At 46.1% G+C, this 20,266-nt stretch overlaps 1 protein-coding gene across 3 annotated transcripts in view; it reads right to left on the bottom strand.

Annotated features, from left to right (window-relative positions):
• The window catches only part of ADGRA3 (adhesion G protein-coupled receptor A3), a 462,035-nt gene that overhangs the window by 74,999 nt on the left and 366,770 nt on the right, over positions 1–20,266 (bottom strand). For all 3 annotated transcript variants that reach the window (XM_029590300.1, XM_029590282.1, XM_029590290.1), the window contains one exon: positions 3,781–3,904. In XM_029590300.1, the coding sequence (XP_029446160.1) occupies positions 3,781–3,904 (124 nt within the window). The remainder of the gene's footprint in view (positions 1–3,780; positions 3,905–20,266) is intronic.

The raw sequence follows: 20,266 nt of genomic DNA, 5'->3' as shown, positions 1-20,266 counted from the left end.
ATAGAGAGCTTGTATAACAACTGAGGGGCAATAACCATTTTAATCACTGCAATATGGCCATGGATGGATAATGGAAGAAAATGCCAAACCCCCAATTTTTTAGACACTTTTTCAATCGTAGGCGGAATATTTAGGGCGTACCATCTCTTGGGGTCAGAATGCAGCTGAATACCCATATATTTAATTGCAGCATCCGCCCACTTCACTGGAAAGTCCGACCACTGCCCTTTCAAAGAGCCAAGAAGGTCTAAAGCCTCAGTTTTGTCCAAGTTTAGTTTAAACCCAGACAACCCTTGATAGATCTGAAAAATACTGATGGCCTATGGAAGAGCCTTTCGAGCGTGAGACAGTAAAAGCAAAATATCATCTGCAAACAAAAGTGTTAGATACGTTCGCCTGCCGACTGGAATGCCCGTGATTTCTGGAGTGGCCTTCAATTTACTCACCAAGGGTTTCATGGTCAAGATGAACAACAGGGGCAAGAGACGACACCCCTGGCGAGTACCCCTTTGTAAACAGAACTCGGTGGATAACTGACCATTTACCAGAATCCGTGCCGAGGGGTTGGTATATAGTAAAGTGATATAGTCATAAACTCTCCCTGTGACCCCCATCTTATTGAGAACTAATTTCAAAAAAGGCCAAGCAACCCTGTCAAATGCCTTCTCAGCATCACAGGTAATTACTAAAGGCTTGGGGATATTAGGGCAGCCAACACCTTATGGACATTTACAGTAAATTGTCTGCCTGATACAAAGCCCACTTGGTCTGGAGACACCAATAAAGGCATAATAGGTTTTAGTCGATTGGCCATAATTTTAGCAAAACGTTTAATATCCAGATTGAAATTGGCCGGTATGAGGAGGGCAAGAGCGGATCCCGACCTCCCTTGGGTAGCACAACTATAGTAGCTGCTCGCATTGTAGCTGGCATCTCTTGCCAGTCGGTCATCTCTTCAAATACTAAGCCCAGAACTGGTGCCACGTCGTCCACTTGATTAGTTTGCATATTTTCACACCACTTCCGCTGTAAGAACCTCCCAAAATCAGGGTCTGCAGAAAGAAAGGGTGGAAGTCTCCACTGACCCTGTGAGGCCCCATTACCCTGATTGAAAGATCTCCCCACAGGACAATGGTCTGAAACAGATAACGCTTCAATAGAAGATTTAGTAAAGCCAGAAAAGCCAGACTCTGAAACTAACAGTCTATCCGGGAACGTGAATCATGGGCTCTCGCAAGGTGTGTGAATTCATGCTCTCCAGGGTGCAATAGTTGGAGATGTTTGCAGAGGAAGGTTGGGCCTTTAGACTCACTAATCTGATGTTCCCCCCTTGCTGGCTGTTTATCCAACGTCGGGTCTATTGCAAAATTAAAATCTCACCCTATCACAATAGGGTATTCCCCCAATCTAGTGAGATGGGATAATAAAGTAGTATAAAAAGAGTGGTCATAAGAATTTGGAGCATACATTGATGCCAAGATAGTGGACTTCCCATCAAGCTCCCTTTAAGAATAAGATAGCGACCCTGAGAATCCGTCACAGACTCTTGAATTTTAAAGGGAGTGGATTTATGAAAAAGAATGGCTACCCCCCTACTTTTAGAATTACCCATGGCATAAAAAACCTGTGCCACCCATTTCTTTTGTAATTTTACTATTTCATTTGGAAGCAAGTGTGTTTCTCGTTAAAAAAAACAAAAAACACTTTAGCATGAAGTCTATTCAATCGGGCCAACACCTTTTCCCTCCTAATGGGGGTACCTAACCCTGCTACATTCCATGTTATCATATTTACCGCCATAACTCAATCCAGAGAGAATATATACACAACAACAAAATATCAAGAGCACTGAGAACTAGCCCTGTCTCATAGTTCCAAAGGCAAGGTGATTGGACAAAGAAAAAAAAGAAATGACAGAGAATACATACCATGAAAACACATCCAAACCAACTAACCTGAGCTTTATGTTTATGTTGAAAGAGGTTCACTGTAAGGACCCTAACCCTCCTATCCCCCCCTCCCCCCAAGAAGACCATCAACACCCAGCCCTTTCCATGGGTCAGATGATGAATTTTCCCCCCATAACCCCAAATACCTCATTTGTCCCAAGTTTAGGGATAGAGAGCACAAGATGAAACCATGTACTCGGCTGCCACCCCACAATCCCCCATTGAGAACTAAATACAGAATTGCCTCACAACACCAAACGAAGAAAGCAGAACTTATAAAACCATGACAATTACAACAAGTCCCCCGATGCAAAAAATATAAGAAAAACCAGAGGGCTGGGCCTAGCCCTGTTTGAGCTCGTCAGGAAGACTGTAAAAGGTGAACTGATAAAAAATCCAACACCAGTCTTGATCCCGTCCAGCGCTCTTGCGAAGGCCCGACTTCCCATGTTTTAGTATGGCACCAGGGAGTCCCTTTTCACCAACAAAGCCACAACAATGGCTGTAAGAAAAACAATGGCTGTAAGAAAAACTTACAGCCATTGAGGTAATATCAGGAGAATCACGACGATGATGAGGTCTCAGAACCCAGCAGTGTCTGCACGAATACTCGAGCCTCCGACGCTGAAGTAAAAAATTTAGTTTGCCCCTGGTGAGAAATCTTCAATTTTGCCGGGAACATCAAGGCAAAGCGCAGCTTTTTATTAAAGAGTTCAGAGCAAACACTGGTAAATGCCTTTCTCTGGAGGGTTACCCGCGGTTAAAAGTTTGAAATAGCAGCACACGGTGGGCCTCATAAAAGAATTCACGCGCCCTCCAATACTGCTGAAGCACCAGAGACTTGTGCGCGAAATGGAGGAAGCGGGCAATGATCACTCGCGGGCGGCGCTCAGCATCTCCCTCATTCCTGCGGCCCAACCGATGTGCTCTCTCTCTCCAACAGACCCCCTGAGGGGGAAGCCAGCGATGGAACTATGCTGAGTAGCCAGGCTTCCAATAAGCGCGTTAATTCAGATTCGGGTAGCGATTCCGGCATGCCGACGAAACGCAAATTCTTGTGTCGGGAGCGGTTCTCAAGATCGTCGAGCTTTTCTTCACTTGCCTTAGCCTGTTTCTCTAGCTTGTCGACATGGCATTCTAGGGCTCCAATATAGTCTTCGGCGAGCGCTATACTGCCTTCCACGCGCTCTACCCAGCCATCAAATTCTGAAAGTAAAGCTCGAACTTCCACAATCTGCTCAGATATTTGATGCAGACGCATGTCTAGGGCCTACACTACGGCTTGTGAGATTTTGTCCTCTAGCGATTAACCCATCTGCGAGTATCGCAGTCGGCGTGCCGGCCATTTTGGATTCTGAGGCCTTCGGTTTTTCTTTATCCCTCTTTATCATGCGCGACGCCATGCGGATCTCAGTAACTTCACGCTGCAACAGAGAGGCAGGCCAATGGTATTTGCAGTCATATCGAGCCGGGGGACGTGATGGGAGAGGATTTAGCTGGGGTGGCAGCCGGAGCTTAGCGGGCAGCAGCCTACCAAGCCCACCACATCACGTGATCTCTACAATTAATCTTTAGAATGATTTTATATTGGATTTCAGGATCACATGCATGAAAGTACAATCTAAGTGGTGAGGGGTAGAAAACCACAGTATACTGCACTCAGATTTGTTGAACCTGAGTGAGGAGGAAGTACTGATTATAATAAGATGATAAAATAATGTTAAAGACACCTATGTTTTATAATACCTTCTGATATTTATGGATCAAGACAAACATACATTAATTTTATTAAAATATTTGTAAGCATTTTAATTTTTCAGTGTTCACTTACTGCTTGGCAAATGCTGTTCTTTTTGGTCTGAGTTATGCCTCCAACAAACACAAGACATGTCAGGAAAATGTGAAAGCAGAGGTTCACTAACATGTGCCAGCTTTTAACACTGATCTTGATCAAACTGTAAGAGAAACACATATTGGTCAATGATGCTATACCAAATTATGACATTTTAGAAGGAGAAATTGCTTCTTACCTGATAATTTCCTTTCCTCTAATGAAGGCAGGCCAATCCCCACAAGTGGGCTGTACACCTCTACCACCAGATGGAGACGGAGTAAAAGCTGACGTTATGGACATGCAGCTCTGCCCTGACATCAGCCCAACAATATGCTCTGAAAAAGCCAAACTCTGGACAAACTGATTATAATTCAACATGATTATTAATACTCAATCACTCATGCTTTCAATCATCAGGGAACACTGAGCTTAGACAAAAGAATTAACCTTCACTAAACTGAGGGACCTGATAAGACACTTATCCAGTCCTCCAATGAGTAGCAGAAATAACATACTGCAACATCTGCACCTAAAGAGCCAATCAAAGGCAAATATTGGCAACTGGGGGCAGGCCGGGGATTGGCCTGCCTTCATTAGAGGAAAGGAAATTATCAGGTAAGTAGTAATTTCTTTTTCCTCTGCATTCAGGCAGGCCAATTCCCACAAATGGGAAGTAGCAAAGTGACTCCTGAACAGGGCGGGAGGCTGCCTGCGGTTTAGATAATACCGCATGTGTGAAGGCTGTGTCTTCCTGAGCCAAACATCCAAGCAGTAATGTTTGGATAAGTTGTGTAAAGAAGACCACATTGTCACTCGGCAAATCTCGACAAGAATCAACGAATTAATCTCCGCCTACAATACTGCCTGGGCCCTCGTAGAATGCATTTTGATGTGTTTCGACAAAGGAATCCCAGCATCCACTTAGACTGCTGTGATCACTTCCTTAACCCAACAGGCTATAGCTGCCCGCATCACCGGTTCACCCTGTTTGCCTCCACCATGGAACACAAACAGTCGACCAGACTTCCTGATGGGTTTGGTAACCTCCAAGTACTGCATCAGATGCTGCTTGACATCCAAGGCAGGCAAGAGACGGTATCCACTCATTTCTATTCCTGTCCAGTGTGGGCAGAGAACTAGACTGATTCAAATGAAACTCCAAAACCACCTTTGGTAAAAAGGAAGGCACCGTCCCTGAAGTAACATGCAGAAACAGCTCACAGCAAGAAAGAGCCTGCGATTTGGAAACCAGTGTGGAACAGATTGCCACTAGAAAAACTTTCTTCAAGGTAAGTAGCTTCAATGAGATGCTACGTGGCAGTCGAAAAATAGGACCCGCCAAAAAATCCAAGACCAGATTAAGGTTCCACAAAGGTACCGGTAGTCGCAAGGGAGGACAAAGATGCTTAACACCCTTCATGAATTAGGGCACATCCAGATGGGAAGACAAAGATCCACCATTGACTCACCCCCTATAACAAGTGAGAGCTGCCACTTGAACCTTCAAGGTGTTAAGGGCTAAGCCTTTAAGTAACCCTTCCTGAAAAAATTCCAAAATTAATGAAATTTCCACCTTGAGAGGCTGAGAATCTCACTCCTCACACCAGGCCTCTAAAACTCTCTAAACTCTAACATAAGCTAGAGACATAGAAAATTTGCTAGCTCGGAGCAAGGTGGAAATCACCTTGGCAGAATAACCACACTTCAATAACTGAGCCTTCTCAAGGGCCAAGCCGTAAGACAAAATTGACCCAGATCGTCGTGTAGAATGTGTCACTGCCACAGAAGATCTTTCCAGGGTGGCAGATTGAGAGGACTGCCTACCAGTAGCCTCTGCAGAACAGCATACCATGGCCTCTGGGACAATTCAGAGCCACCAGAAGCATGATTTCAGCCTGGTTTGCAATCTTTCGAATGATTCTGCCTATCAGCGGCCATGGCAGAAAGGCATATAGCACCTCACCCCCTGGTGACACCTGAACAAGAGCATCGATACCCAGAGCTTTTGGATCCCTTCTGTGACTAAAGAACCATGGAACTTTCACATTAATAGAGGTCACCAGCAAATCGAGAGGTAGGTGACCCCAGAGCACCACTGAGTTGAAAGGCTTTGTTCAACAACTCCAAATCTCCTGGGTCCAAGCTCTATCCACTGAGAAATTCGGCCCTTACATTGTCCTTTCTGGCAATTTGGGAGGCGGATATGTCTAAAAGATATTGCTCTGCCCATTCCATTAGCGCATCTATCTCCTCAAACAATGTTGACTTTTAGTTCCGCCCTGATAATTGGCATTGTCAGACATTATCCTGATGACCCAAATCTCTAGATGCTTAGGAAACTGCACATGCCTCCAATCGACTGATGCTCCACTGATGCTCTTTGGTGCTCCAGCAACTTTGCACCAGCAGCTCCTGACAGTGAGTCCCCCCAAACCCTGAAGGCTTGCATTTATCATGAGCACTAACCATTCCAGCGTTTCTATGGAAACTCCCTTCTAGAGATGATCCACTTGCAACCACCACTGTAAGTGGACACTCACCTCTAATGGCAAGTGAAGCCTTACCATGTAGTCCTGAGATTGCTGACTCCATCGGGAAATCAACGTGCATGGAAGAGGCTGCATGTGCGCTCTGGCCCAAGGAACAACTTCCAAGGTGGATGCCATCAAACCCAGCACCTGAAGATAAGACCACACTGTCCGGTGAATAGCCCTTCACAGGGACTGAACTTGAGCAATCAACTTTTGGATGTGATTCTCCTGCAGAAACACTCTGCCTTGCTTCATATCAATTTGAACACAGAGATATCCAGCGTCTGAGATGGCCTTAAGCTGCTTTTGACCAAGTTTTACTGTGGGATCTGGTATAACAAGACATGTGACTATAAGACACCCAATCTCCCGAACTGGAGAGCATCCTGAATACCCACCCTCACTCCCACAGAGTAGTCAGACATCCAAGATTCAGAATCCCACAAATAATTGGATTATAGTTGGCTCTGGCAGAATAAGGTCTGTGATGAAGACACCCCCATTCTCTCAACTGTTACCCTTACATAATGCTTTTTCTGCTTTAGAAAATGAAGAACCCCCAGCAACAGAACACGAAGTGATATCTGAAAGGGAAATAGTCACCCAACGCACCCAGAAACCCTCCATCATGGTCAAATGTCATAAAAGAAAGCTGCTTCTTCTGGGAGACTCAGTCATCAGAGGAACAATTTCGGAACTCAATTTGATGGGGACACAATGGTTAAATGCATTCCAGGATGCTCAACTAATAGAAACGCAAACCAGGTAGTTAGTGCAATTATAGAAGAAAGTAAGAATGCTGATATCAATGTTATCATCCATCTGGGAACCAATGACCTCACTATAAACTGTGTCCACAAGGTACATGAAGATTTTCAAAATTCTAGGGGAGAAAATTAGACACGTGCTTAAGACTATTGCTTTTTCAGAAGTACTACGGGTTCATAGAAAGGGAAAGAAAAAGTTATACCATATAAATAATTTCAATGTCTGGCTCAAAACCTGGTGTAAGGAAAATGGTTTTGGATACACTGGAGGCTGGGGCTGTGTATAGAGAGCAATAAAAGATTATATGGTAAGGATGGCCTACATGTCTGTGGCAGGAAAGAGGATGCTAAGTGAAAAATTCAGATCATACATTATCAGGTATTTAAACTAGGAAGTGGGGGTGGAAGGAGGTGGCCAGTGAAATTGGAATGTCACCCCCAAGTAATACAGAAAGTAGGAAGACAAAGTAACAAAATCAATCAGTAAAAAAAACAGAAAAGGTGACTAGGAAGAGCAGCTAGAAAGCTATGACCACAAATGCTTATAGTTTGAGCAATAAAATCTCAGACCTGCAGGCCCTAATGGTAGAGGCGGAATTACACATTGTTGCTGTTATGAAGACATGGTTCACAGAGCCTCATGATTGGGATGTGGCCAACCCAGCTATAACTTGTTAAGGAAGGGCAGAGAGGACAGAAAAGAGGGAGGAGCAGCTCTTTATGTCAAAAACAATATCCAAGCAACTGAATTGCAAGGGACGTGGTATAAAGAAGAAACATTATGGACCGCCTTAAAAAGAGAAGATGGTGCTTCCATTTTTACTGGTGTGATCCACAGGCCTCCAATCCAAACAGATGAACTGGATAGAAACCTCATAGAGGACATCCAAAAGTTGGGAAAGAAGGGAGAAGTATTGCTCGTTAGAGATTTCAATCTGCCGGATGTGGCTTGGAGCATCAGTAGAGAGATAGTGGATGCCCTTCAAAGTGTTCTGCTCAAACAAATGGTAATGGAACCCACGAAAGACGAAGTGATCCTCGATCTAGTGCTCACTAATGGGGGGAATGTCTCTGATGTTCGGGTAGGGGCTCACCTGAGTACTAGTGATCACCAGATGGTATGATTTGATATCGCAAATAGGATACAGAGAAGTCACAAAAAGTCCAGAGTTTTGAATTTCACAAATACAGACTTTGTCAAAATGGGGATGCACCTGAAGGAAGAAGCGGAAGACTGGGAGAAAATGGGTAAGGTGGAACAATAGTGGGCCAAATTAAGAGAGCTATTACAAAGGCAACAAATCTATATGTTAGGAAAGCAAAAAAGAGTAAGAGGAAAAAGAAACCGATCTAGTTCTCTAAGAAGGTGGCTGAAAAAATTAAGGCAAAAAGAACAGCATTCAAGAAGTATAAAGAACCTCAAAAAAAAAGGAAGACAAAGAAGAATATCTGTTAAAAATGAGGGAGATGAAGAAAGAAATCAGGAAAGCAAAAAGTCAAGCAGAAGAAAGAATTGCCAAAGCAGTAAAGAAAGGAGACAAAACATTTTTCAGATATATCAGAGAAAGAAGGGAGGGCTGAAGTGGTATAATAAAATTGAAAGGTGGCAAGGAGCACTGTGTAAAGAGAGATGAAGAAATGGCAGAAATATTAAACAAATACTTCAGGTTGGTGATCACTAAAGAAGACCCTGGAGAAGGACCGCTGCTGGTTGACAAGACCATAGATGGAGATGGGGTAGATGAAACTCCATTTACAGAAGAGAATGTATGGGAAGAGCTAGGAAAATTGAAAGTGAACAAGGCCATGGAGCTGGATGAGGTTCATCCCAGGATACTGAGGGAGCTCAGAGATGTACTGGCAGGTCTGGCTGCATGACCTGTTCAATAGATCCCTGGAAAAGGGCATGGTGCCGAGTGATTGGAGAAGAGCAGTGGTGGTCCTGCTTCACAAGAATTGTAGTAGAGAGGAAGATGGAAACTACAGGTCCGTTAGCCTCACCTCCGTGGTGGGAAAATTAATGGAAACTGCTGGAGGAAAGAATAGTGAACTATCTACAGTCAGGAGGATTGCTGGACCTAAGGCAGCATGGATTCATGAGGGGAAGGTCCTGTCAGATAAATCTGATTGAATGTTTTTTTGAATGGTTGATTAAAGAATTGGATCGAGGAAAAGTGCTAGATGTGATTTACTTGGATTTCAGCAAAGCTTTTGATACAGTCCTGCATAGGAGGCTTGAGAATAAAATGAGAAGCTTGGAACTGAGCGCCAAGATGTTTGGCATGGATTACAAACTGGTTGACGGATAGAAGAGTGTGTGATGGTAAATGGAACCTACTCTGTAGACAGGATAGTGTTAAGTGGAGTGCCACAAGGATCGGCGTTAGGACCAGTTCTGTTTAATATTTTTGTGAGCGACATTGCAAAAGGGATAGAAGGTAAGGTTTGTCTATTTGTGGATGATATAAAGATCTGCAACAGAGTAGACATGCCAAAAGGAGTACAGAGCATGAGAAGTGATTTAAGGAAACTTGAACAGTGGTTGAAAATATGGCAGCTGGGATTCAACGCCAAGAAGTGCAGAGTCATGCATCTGGGGTGCGGTAATCCAAACAAGCTATATGTGATGGGAGTTGAAGGGCTGCTGTGCACGGAGCAAGAGAGGGACCTGGGGTGATAGTGTCTAGTGATTTAAAGACAGCAAAGCAATTTGACAAGGTGATAGCTAAAGCCAGAAGAATGCTGGGATGCATAGAGAGAGGAATAACCAGTAAGAGAAAGGAGGTGATAATCCCCTTGTACAGGTCCTTGGTGAGGCCTCACCTTGAATACTGTGTTCAGTTCTGGAGACCATATCTCAAAAAGGACAGACAGGATGGAGGCAATCCAGAGAGGGCAACCAAAATGGTGGGGGGTCTCCATCAAATGACTTATGAGGAGAGGTTGAAGGACTTAAATATGTATATCCCTGGAGGAGAGGAATGCAAGGGAGATACAATACAGATCTTCAGATACCTGAAATGTTTTAATGATGAACAATCAAAAACAAACCTTTTCTGTTGGAAAGAAATCAGTAGCATTAGGGGTCACGAAATGAAACTCCAGGGAGGACAACTCAGAACCAACGTCAGGAAATATTTCTTCCCAGTGAGGGTGGTGGATACTGGAATGCCCTTCCGGAGGAAGTGGTGAAGACAAAAACAGTGAAAGATTTCAAAAGGGCATGGGACAAACACTGTGGATCCCTAAAAGGCTAGAGGATGGAAATGAAGAAAAGAGTGCATGGGGTAACTTGCTGGTGTGGCAGTTACTACCCTTAACCAATAAGACTGATACTTTTAATGCAACCCCAACATTGCTCTCTGCTTCAATGGCAAGAGATAATGGGGAAATGGATTCAAACAGCAACCAACAAGGGTCCTGACTGACAGTATGGGAAACTGATAAGTATGTGGGTGACTTGTATGGCGTAGCAGAAAGTACCATAAGCTTGCTGGGCGGACTGAATGAACCCTTTGGCCCTTTTCTGCCATCATTTCTATGTTTCTATAAGTTCTCCACCCACCTAATTCTTGCAGTAATGAAACCACCTTATATGAAGCCAGGTGACTCTCTCTCACACCTTTAGCCTGAATAAGCCAGTTGTTCAGATATGGATGCTGCTACTACCACTACGACCTTGGAGAGAAGATCTGGGCACAGTGGCCAGCCCGAAGGGCAAAGCTTGAAACTGATGATGTCCTAGAATGGCAAACTGCAGGAACCGGTGATGTTCCCGGCGAATGGGAACATGCAGATGCGTCTCTGCATATCCAGGGATGTGAGAAATTTCCCTGCTAGTACTTCCATTATTACAGAGCAAAGAGTTTCCATAAAGAAATGAGTCATCTGCAAGTGTTGATTTACTCCTTTGAGATCCAGGATGAGCTGAAAGGAACCCTCCTTTTTGGGTACGACAAGATAAATGGAATAGCGACCCATATTTTCTTGTGATTCGGGAACAGGAATTACAGCTTTAAGTCCAACAGCCTCCTTAAGGTAGTCTTCACTGCCACCTTCTTCTGTAGGGTGTTGTAGGGACTGACCATAAAGGCATCCAGGGGAATGTGAAGAAACTCTACCGCATAGATTCTCATATCACTTCCAGGATCCATTGGTCTGATGTGACCTGGACCCATCACTGAAAAAAAGTCAGATGCCTGCCCATCTCCTGCAAACCTTCATTGTGAAGATTGAGGTGCTCCGCTCCTGGAGACTGCATTCTTCCAAGGCTTTCCGGGCCAAAAGTACTGAAACCTTCCAAAAGGTCGAGACCTCTGGGTAGTCGTACCCCTATATGGACAAAAACACCTGCAGTCTCTTGCACCAAAGAAATGTGATGCTAGCTTCTTGTCTTCTGGCAAACGTGAGACCTGGAATTCCTCCCATCTATTTGCCATTCTCTTCAACTTGCTGCCAAATAAAAGAGAACCATTAAAGGGTAATCTCTTGAGATCGTGTCCACCTACCAATTTCTCATTCAGAGCTGACACCTAGTCACTGTCATGGAAGCAACCCCTCTGGTGGCAGCGCGAACAAGGTCACATCCTGCATCAGCCAAGGCAGTGGCTCCCAGTTCCATCACCATTCTGCTATTCGACCCTGCTCCACCAGTCTCCTGAGAGAGATACAGACTAGCTGGAGCCATTAGGGAGCAACAAGAGGCAATTTGTAAATTCGTCGCCATGGCCTCAAAAGGCCTGCTTAAGGAGAGATTCAATTCTCCTATCCTGAGTATCCTTTAGAGCTACCACTCCTTCTACTGGAATGGTGGTCCGCCTTTCTCACAGAACATACCAGCATATATACCTTCGGGAAACACAACTGTTTCCTTGCCACTAGATCCAAGGTGTTTAGACCCACTAAAGAGTGTCCCCCTTTAAAGTTTACTTCTGGAGCATTCCATTCAAGGTCAATCAACTTTTGAATTGCCTCCAGGAGGGGAAAGAAGCATGAAGCTTTGCATAGGATACCCAAAGGATCCTTCTTTTGCGCACCCGCAAAGTCAATGCCAACAACACGAAACATCTTCAAATCCATGATAAGAGACTTGGCAATTCATCTCCATGAAGGAGCAGAGTTCTATGTGGCTCTAAATCTGGAGGAATTTCCCCCTCTTCCAGAGGGGAGAAATCCAAATCATCATCAGAGTCATCCTTATCCACATCCTCCTTACCATCCTCAGGGACCACTGCACTGCAGCACTTGCATGTGGTGACAAGACAATTAGAACCCTGAGTATGAAGGTATTGACATATCTGCAAGGTGACCCTGCAGAAAGGTCTGTAGTCCCTGGAAGAATTCCACTCAGGAAAAGGAGGATGGGTTCATACCAGGCCCCAATCTGACATCCTTTGACCGAACATTCCCTGAAGAACTGTCATAGGGTTAACTGAAGAAGGGGACACCCTTGTGTCACCCTTAGCTCCAATGCCCCCCCTGTTTGAAGGGATGGATCAGCATCAGCAAAATCAGTCAGAGGGAAATCACTTTGAGCATCTAGACAGCGCTGACACAGACTCACAGAATTCCCTGACTGTATTGCTCATATATGGCAAGCAACACAGATCGCTAAAAGCTTTGACTTCTTTGTCACCAGCGCCAAGCTGCCTCGACTTTGTGTGCCGAAATAAGACATGCGCTTAAGGACGCTTACGTTCAGTAAGCGACCAAGCTGGTGCTCAGTACACGCGAAGAAGGCGCTCAGTAAGTGCGCTTCAGTATGCACTCATGTGCGCATCACCACTAAACTGCTGCGCGGCGAAAGGGCACATATGAAAAGCGCGAAAAAATCACTGCGGCCTACCATGCAGCTCGACAAACTAAAGACAGAGTGGAGCCTAGCCCAAAGGCTGCTCAAACTGCCGAGGCTGCACCACCTCCGCACCTCACAAAAATTCCCCAGAGTCATGAGAGGGAGAAGGGAAAGATGCTGACCACTTATGCCGAGGGCAGAAGACCTGGTACTGAAGGAATAGGGGAAAAAACTTCCCTATTCTCTTTCTTCTTTCCTTTATTTATTTTTACCTGAGCTCAGCCCTCCCTGGCTGAGAGCATGACTGGGTCTCTGGCTATGAGGGGAGAAGGTGAAAGCCTTCATCGCCGAACTTCCTTTGTCCTTCAACCACTTTACTTTTTTTTTTTTTTAAGTCCTCATCTGAAAGGCTGCTAGTCTACAGGTGTCAATTGACGGAGGAACCCACCAGCATCATCTCAGAAGTTCAAGCGGTGCTATTAAATTTCTCCTTTCTTCTTAATTTTCCTATTTTTTAAACTACAAGCAGACCCCAGTTGGGAAATGAATGTCCACCATCTACTGAACACAGAGGATACTGGTGGGCTGATGTTGGGGCAGAGCTTATGTCCATGATTGCTGCTTTTTCTCCATCTCCATCTGCTGGTAGAGGTCAACAACCCACTTGTGGGGATTGGCCTGAGTAAATGCAGAGGAAAACGCTAACATAAAACACAAACATATTCATGCTTGAAGTAGCAGAAATACTAAATTAAGTTTTTAAAAATCCAGTTTATAGAACACATTCAATTTTAAGGCCACCCCCTTCTCTTTTTAATCTAATTTCAGAAGAAAACTAACACTAGTAGTAGAAGAAATCTAAAGTCCAACTGTGCTGCTGTTAGTTGTGGCATCAGCATGTACAGAAAACAAGCAGCTAAACAGAGGCCACAAGGAGAAGAATTTTAAAAGGACAATGTATCCAAAAAATGTACACATTCTTTGTTTCAAATAAATACAACAATGCATAAATAAAATTCTGCAGCACAAAGAAAGGAGACATAGGAATAAAACCATTAGAGAATGAAAGACAAAAGCAATAGGCAAATTGATAACTGAAAGAACACAAGGAGCACTGCTGCTTTAATAATGGACTGAGATCTACCCAAATCAGGAACAGCATTCTAGTATTGAGTGCCACAGTGCAGAGTTCTAGTAGTCATATGGTCCTACTGAAAACAGGACTCTCTTACAAGTTGTAATATCAGAACACATAGTTCCTTTCTGCAAATGTGCCTGGGAGCTGTAATTATGAAGTACTTGGTAACTTGGACAATAAAGTTTCCAGTTTTTAGAGCAACCACCTCTATAATATGACTCAAGTCACCTACCTTTTTGTTTGTTGTGCACAAGAAATGAAATGTATAGTAAAGGTGTAAGAGAGAAAGTATGTGGTGGTAGTAGAAGTAACAGAGAAACCTTTGGCACAGTGAAAACAAGGCTCCTGTCAAGCTCATGCACCAAATGGTTGACCCTGCGGTTTCTCTCTTCCAGGCCCGATTCAGTAAAGTCCGCGGGAGAGCGGACGAACGCCCGCTCTTCCGGCGCGCGCACTGGCCCCTCGCCGGTGCGCGCAATGCAATATTCAAATTAGGTGTCGCGGTAGAAACGGGGAAAAGGAGGCGCTAGGGACACTAGCGCGTCCCTAGCGCCTCCTTTTGACCCGGAGCGGCGACTGTCAGCGGGTTTGACAGCCGATGCTCAATTTTGCCGGCGTCGGTTCTCGAGCCCGCTGACAGCCACGAGCTCGGAAACTGGACGAGCTCGGAAACTGGACGCCGTCCGGTTTTCGGCCCGACAGCCGCGGGCCGAATTAAAATTTTTATTTTTTTTTTAACTTTTTTTTACTCTTCGGGACCTCCGACTTAATATCGCTATGATATTAAGTCGGAGGGTGCACAGAAAAGCAGTTTTTACTGCTTTTCTGTGCACTTTCCCGGTGCCGGAAGAAATTAGCGCCGACCTTTGGGTCGGCGCTAATTTCTGAAAGTAAAATATGCGGCTTGGCTGCACATTTTGCTTTCTGAATCGCACGTGCATACTTAATAGGGCCATCAACATGCATTTGCATGTTGAGGGCGCTATTAGGTGCCGTGGGTTGGACGCGCATTTTCCTCCCCTTACTGAATAAGGGGTAAGGGAAAACGTGCTGTACTGTATCGGCCTGTTACTGAGCAGACTATGAAACATCATGACAAAGTTAGCTTTACCTTACTGATGATATGTTAATGTAACAGTGACTCTTGTTTAGTAAGAGAAGAAGCGAGGGTTCCAACTCTAAGAAAGCTCATGGTGATGTATCAAGAATCAAACAAAAAACATGGGAAATCAGCCATAAGGTTAATAATAAAAATAGAGTCCAGTGTACAGCCACAAACAAGAAAACTCCTTTATAATAGTAAGTCATCAAATAACAAAGGGTAATAACTGTGTCACCCAATCTTCCTTAAAGTCAAATTATTGACCCTTTAAGAATTCATCCTTTACAGTAAATAGCCATCTATGTCAACAATTCAATGCAGAAAATAATCAAGTTTGTAATATGGTTGCTGGCAGAGTAACCATGAAGAACATATGTTTTGTAGCAAAGTCAATATTCAAAGGGGTTTTTCTAGACTTGAGTTAGCAGCATAAACCCAGCAGTTTAAATATCTGCCACCTTTAACCAAATACATTTTATCCAGCTATGTCATTAACTGAATAAAATGTATCTGGATAAATAGGAGGCATTCTGAGGGTATTTTGGGGCAGAATTAATTTTGCCTCAAATTCCCCTCCTCCCATGACAACCCCAACCTGAATCCTTCTACCCCACTCGGCACCCCTGAAACCCTGCAAGGTCGTTGGGATCGTGGGACACTCGTAATGCTCCAGTGGTTTCCAGTGCTGTTTTGACAGCGAAGCTGGATGCGTAAGCTACCAGCACTGCTATCAGAATAATACTCTGAGAGCAATGCACTGCTGTCTGATAGCAATTTTGGTAGCTTAGACTTTCAGCACTACTGTCAAAGAAACGTTAGAAGCTACCAGGGGAACAGTACGAATGCACCACAATACCGGTGGCTCTGGGGTTTTTTGGATTGCCAGGAGGACCGAGGTTGAGGCTCCAAGGGGGGAGGGCAGGTTGAAGAAGGGGATCTGGAGGCACATATATTTTGTGGACGTGTGTGTGTGTGGGGGGGGGGGGGGGGGGAGGAGAGATTGGATCCTCTCTCAGGAAGTTAGGCCTGCAACTTTATTACTATCTTTTGGGGGAAGAGGAGAAGATCGAGCACAATACCCAACATAACTTTCAAGCATTTAGTAGTATAGAGGATTGGACCAATAGTCACAAAAGCTTTTTAAATTTCTATTTTCAGAACTTAACTAGCTATATCCTTATGGGTACATTTTTAAAAAAGAGCGCGCGCGTAAACAAAAGTACACCGGATTTTATAAGACACGCGCGTATCTTATAAAATCTGGGGTCGGCGCACGCAAGGGGGTGCACATTTGTGCAACTTGCGCGCACCGAGCCCTATGCGCGCTGCCCATTCCCTTCGAGGCCGAAATCGGAGCGGCCTCAGAGGGAACTTTCCTTCCGCCTCCCCCCACCTTCCCCTTCCTAACTCACCCCCCCCCCCCGCCATATCTAAAACCCCCTTACCTCTGTCGCACAAATTACGCCTGCTCAAGGCAGGCGTAACTTTGCGCACGCCAGCCCGGCTGCCGCGCGCCATGTTCCGGTCCGGGGACTGGTCCGGAGGCCGAGGCCATGCCCCCGGGCCGAAACCACGCCCACGGCACCGCCCCCGGATGACGCGCCGACCGCATCACGCCCCCGACACGCCCCCCAATGACGCGCGGATCGCAACATGCCCCCCGACAAGCCCCCTCCCAAGAAAACCCCGGGACTTACGCGCGTCCCGGGGCTTTGCACGCGCCAGAAGCCTACGCAAAATAGGCTTGGCGCACGCAGGGGGTTTTTAAAAGGGTTACACGCGTACCTTTTGCGCGTAACCCTTTTAAAATCCGGCCCTTATAATATAGCCAGTTAAGGTAAAGTTATCTGGGTACATATACTCTGATAACTTTAAGCTGAGTATAGGAATAGTCTAGTGGTTAGAGCAGTGTTCAAATCCCACTGCCACTCTTTGTGACCTTGGGCAAATCACTTCACCACCCTCCATTGTCTCAGGTACAAACTTGGGGGGCTTTTCTCCTATTCTGCATCTATGGGGAAAAATGCTTAGCAAATGAGGCTGAGTGTAAACCCTTGGGAACAGGGAAATAAATAAAAATAAATAAATAAATACCTACACATCTGAATGTAATTTATTTATTGTATTTATATCCGCTTTGAAGTGTCTGAAAAGTGGAATATAACTCAAATAAATAAATAACCAGTCATATTCAAACATAGCTAGTTAAATTTGAAAATATCCAGGAAATGTTACCTGGATAACTTTTGTTGTGATTGTTCAATCAGGAAGTGGATCCTTGGGCCGCCCGTCCCGGGGGACGGAAGGGAGGCAGAGCTCTGTGGTCTAGACGAGTCTTCACCTGGAAACCCGTGACTCCTCCAGAGGAGCTGTGGGAGCCCGGGTTGCTAGGACTTAGGAGTCTTCGCCCTGGAAGCCCGAAGTCCCCCCGGGAGGAGCCCGTAGGGACCCGGACCGCTGGGACTTAGGAGAAGCTAGAAGAATCCAAGGAGAAGAATACAATCCGGAGTCGGGGCAGGTGGATGGCAAGCAGAACGGAGTCACGGACCGGGGTCAAGGCAGGCGGCAGGCAAGCAGAGTAGAGGTCACGAACCGTAGTCAAGGCAGGCAGATGGCAAGCGGAGCGGAGTCACGGACCGGGGTCAAGGCTGGCGGCAGGCAAGCAGAGTAGTAGAGCAAGCAGAATTCAGGAACCGAGTCAGCAGGCAAAACCAGGGTCAGGCAGGCAGGAATCAGGAACCAGGCAAGCAGGAATCAGGAACCAGGCAAGCAGGAATCAGGAACCAGGCAATCCGAAAGGCAACTAGAGCTCAACAGAGAGACCTCGTTGCAAGGCATTTTGGAAGCGCCAGAGCCCCGTTTAAATCCCCTACCCGGCGTCTGATGTCACAGGGGGCGTGTCTGCACATCCGGGTGCAGACGCCTCAAAACGCGGCCCTTCGCGCGCGCGTTCCCCCGTCGAGGGGAGGAGTCTTCGGCGGCGTTTCCACGAGGAAACGCCGCTGCCATGCGGCCCTGGAGGCCAGGAACCCGGCGGTTCACGGCGCGGCAGCACAGGGTAAGAGCCCGGTCACTAAGCTAGTGACCGGGGTCGTAACAGTACCCCCCCCCCCCCCCTTTACGCCCCCTCTGTAGAAGACCGGGCTTTCCGGGATTGTCCAAATGGAATTGGGTTAGCAGAGACTTGTCCAGAATGTTTCGTGCAGGTTCCCAGGAGTCCTCCTCAGACCCACAGCCCTCCCATGCCAGCAAATACTCCCATCGACGATTGTGAAAGCGTACATCGCGTACCTCGTGTACTTGGTAAACAGGTTCCCCAGGAGATGAGACTGAGATATCATCAGGAGTGAGTCGATGAAAACGGGAGTGCACAACTGGTTTCAGAAGGGACACATGAAACACATTGTGAACACGCAAAGATGATGGAAGACGTAGCCAACTTGCGGGATCGACCGGAAAAATGCAGATTCTTGGTACTTAGCCATACCTTAGTACCGGGCAGTAACACTGGGGCAGGACGTCGATGACGATTCACTGCTCTTCGTGCCTTTTGTGCTGCCGAGGAGAGTCGTGACTGAAGAGCTGTCCACAGACGATGAAGTTGAGTGGCTACAGTCTGAGCTGCTGGTGAAGCAACCTCCACGGGAAGTGGAACAGGAGACCTGAGATGGCGTCCAAAGACGGTCTGGAATGGAGATTGGCCTGTAACTGAATTTTCGTGATTATTGTATGCAAATTCAGCCCAGGGCAGCAGGGTAACCCAATTATCCTTCTTCTCTGAAATGAAACTGCGGAGGAAGGACTTGAGAGATCGATTCATCCGTTCCGTTTGTCCATTACTTTGGGGGTGAAAAGCGGTAGATAGGTTCAACTGTACCCCAAATTTTTTACAAAGAGCCCGCCAGTAGCGAGCGGTAAACTGGGGACCTCGGTCGGAGACAATGCTTTGCGGGAGACCATGGACCCGGAAGATGTGTTGTATAAAAAGACTTGCCAGTTCTGGTGCTGAAGGAAGTTTAGGCAGAGGTACCAAGTGTACCATTTTAGAAAAACGGTCCACAATAACCCAAATTACCGTCTTTCCCTCTGAGGGAGGTAAGTCTACCACGAAGTCCGTGGCGATGTGGGTCCAAGGTTCCGTGGGAATTGGCAGAGGTTGCAGGAGCCCCCAGGGGCGACCAGTGAGAGGCTTCTGTCTGGCACATACTGGACAGGACGCCACATATTCTTGTACATCCTGTCGCACCCGAGGCCACCAGTAGAAACGATTCAAGAGAGTTAAGGTTCTTCCTCGACCGGCATGACCTCCTGTAAGCGAGTCGTGAGCCCATTCAAGGACCTTTCTCCGGTCTCGTCAGGGCACTACCACCCTTCCTTGCGCGGATATACTGGTGCTGGCAAGAGAGATCCTGGCAGGATCAATGATGTACTGTGGGGAATCATCTTTCTCCTCGAGGATGGTACTCCGTGACAGGGCATCTGCCCGAACATTCTTAGAGGCTGGTCGGTATTTAAGAATGAAATCAAACCGGCTAAAGAACAACGACCACCTAGCTTGCCTGGGATTGAGGCGCTGGGCTTGTGAAAGGAACTCCAAGTTCTTGTGGTCAGTATAAACCGTGATTTGATGTTGAGCTCCCTCTAACCACTGCCTCCAAGCTTCAAAAGCCAACTTGATGGCGAGGAGTTCCTTATCGCCTATTCCATAGTTACTCTCAGCAGGAGTGAACTTTTTAGAAAAGTAGGAGCATGGTAGTAATCTTCCTGAACTGGAGTGTTGTGACAATACTGCTCCTACAGCCACGCTGGAAGCGTCCACTTCCACAACAAAGGGACGTAGAGGGTCAGGATGGCGTAAACAAGTCTCCAACAGGAACGCGTCTTTTAAATCCTGAAACGCTTTACAAGCTTCAGAAGTCCATTGGCGAGCATCTGCTCCCTTCCTAGTTAAGGCCGTCAAAGGTGCTACCAGCCGGGAATATCCCGGAATGAAGTGCCTGTAAAAGTTTGCGAAACCTAAAAAGCGTTGCAATGCTTTTAATCCAGCAGGCTGAGGCCACTTTTTGATGGCGGACAACTTTTCAGGATCCATGCTGAATCCAGTAGCCGAAACAATATACCCTAGGAAGGGCAAAGAGTCCTGTTCAAAGA

Source organism: Rhinatrema bivittatum, chromosome 1 (genome assembly GCF_901001135.1).
Source record: "Rhinatrema bivittatum chromosome 1, aRhiBiv1.1, whole genome shotgun sequence".
Taxonomy (NCBI): Eukaryota; Metazoa; Chordata; class Amphibia; order Gymnophiona; family Rhinatrematidae; genus Rhinatrema; species Rhinatrema bivittatum.
Note: the sequence above shows the minus strand (reverse complement) of the source record. Positions and strands in the feature narration are given on the sequence as shown.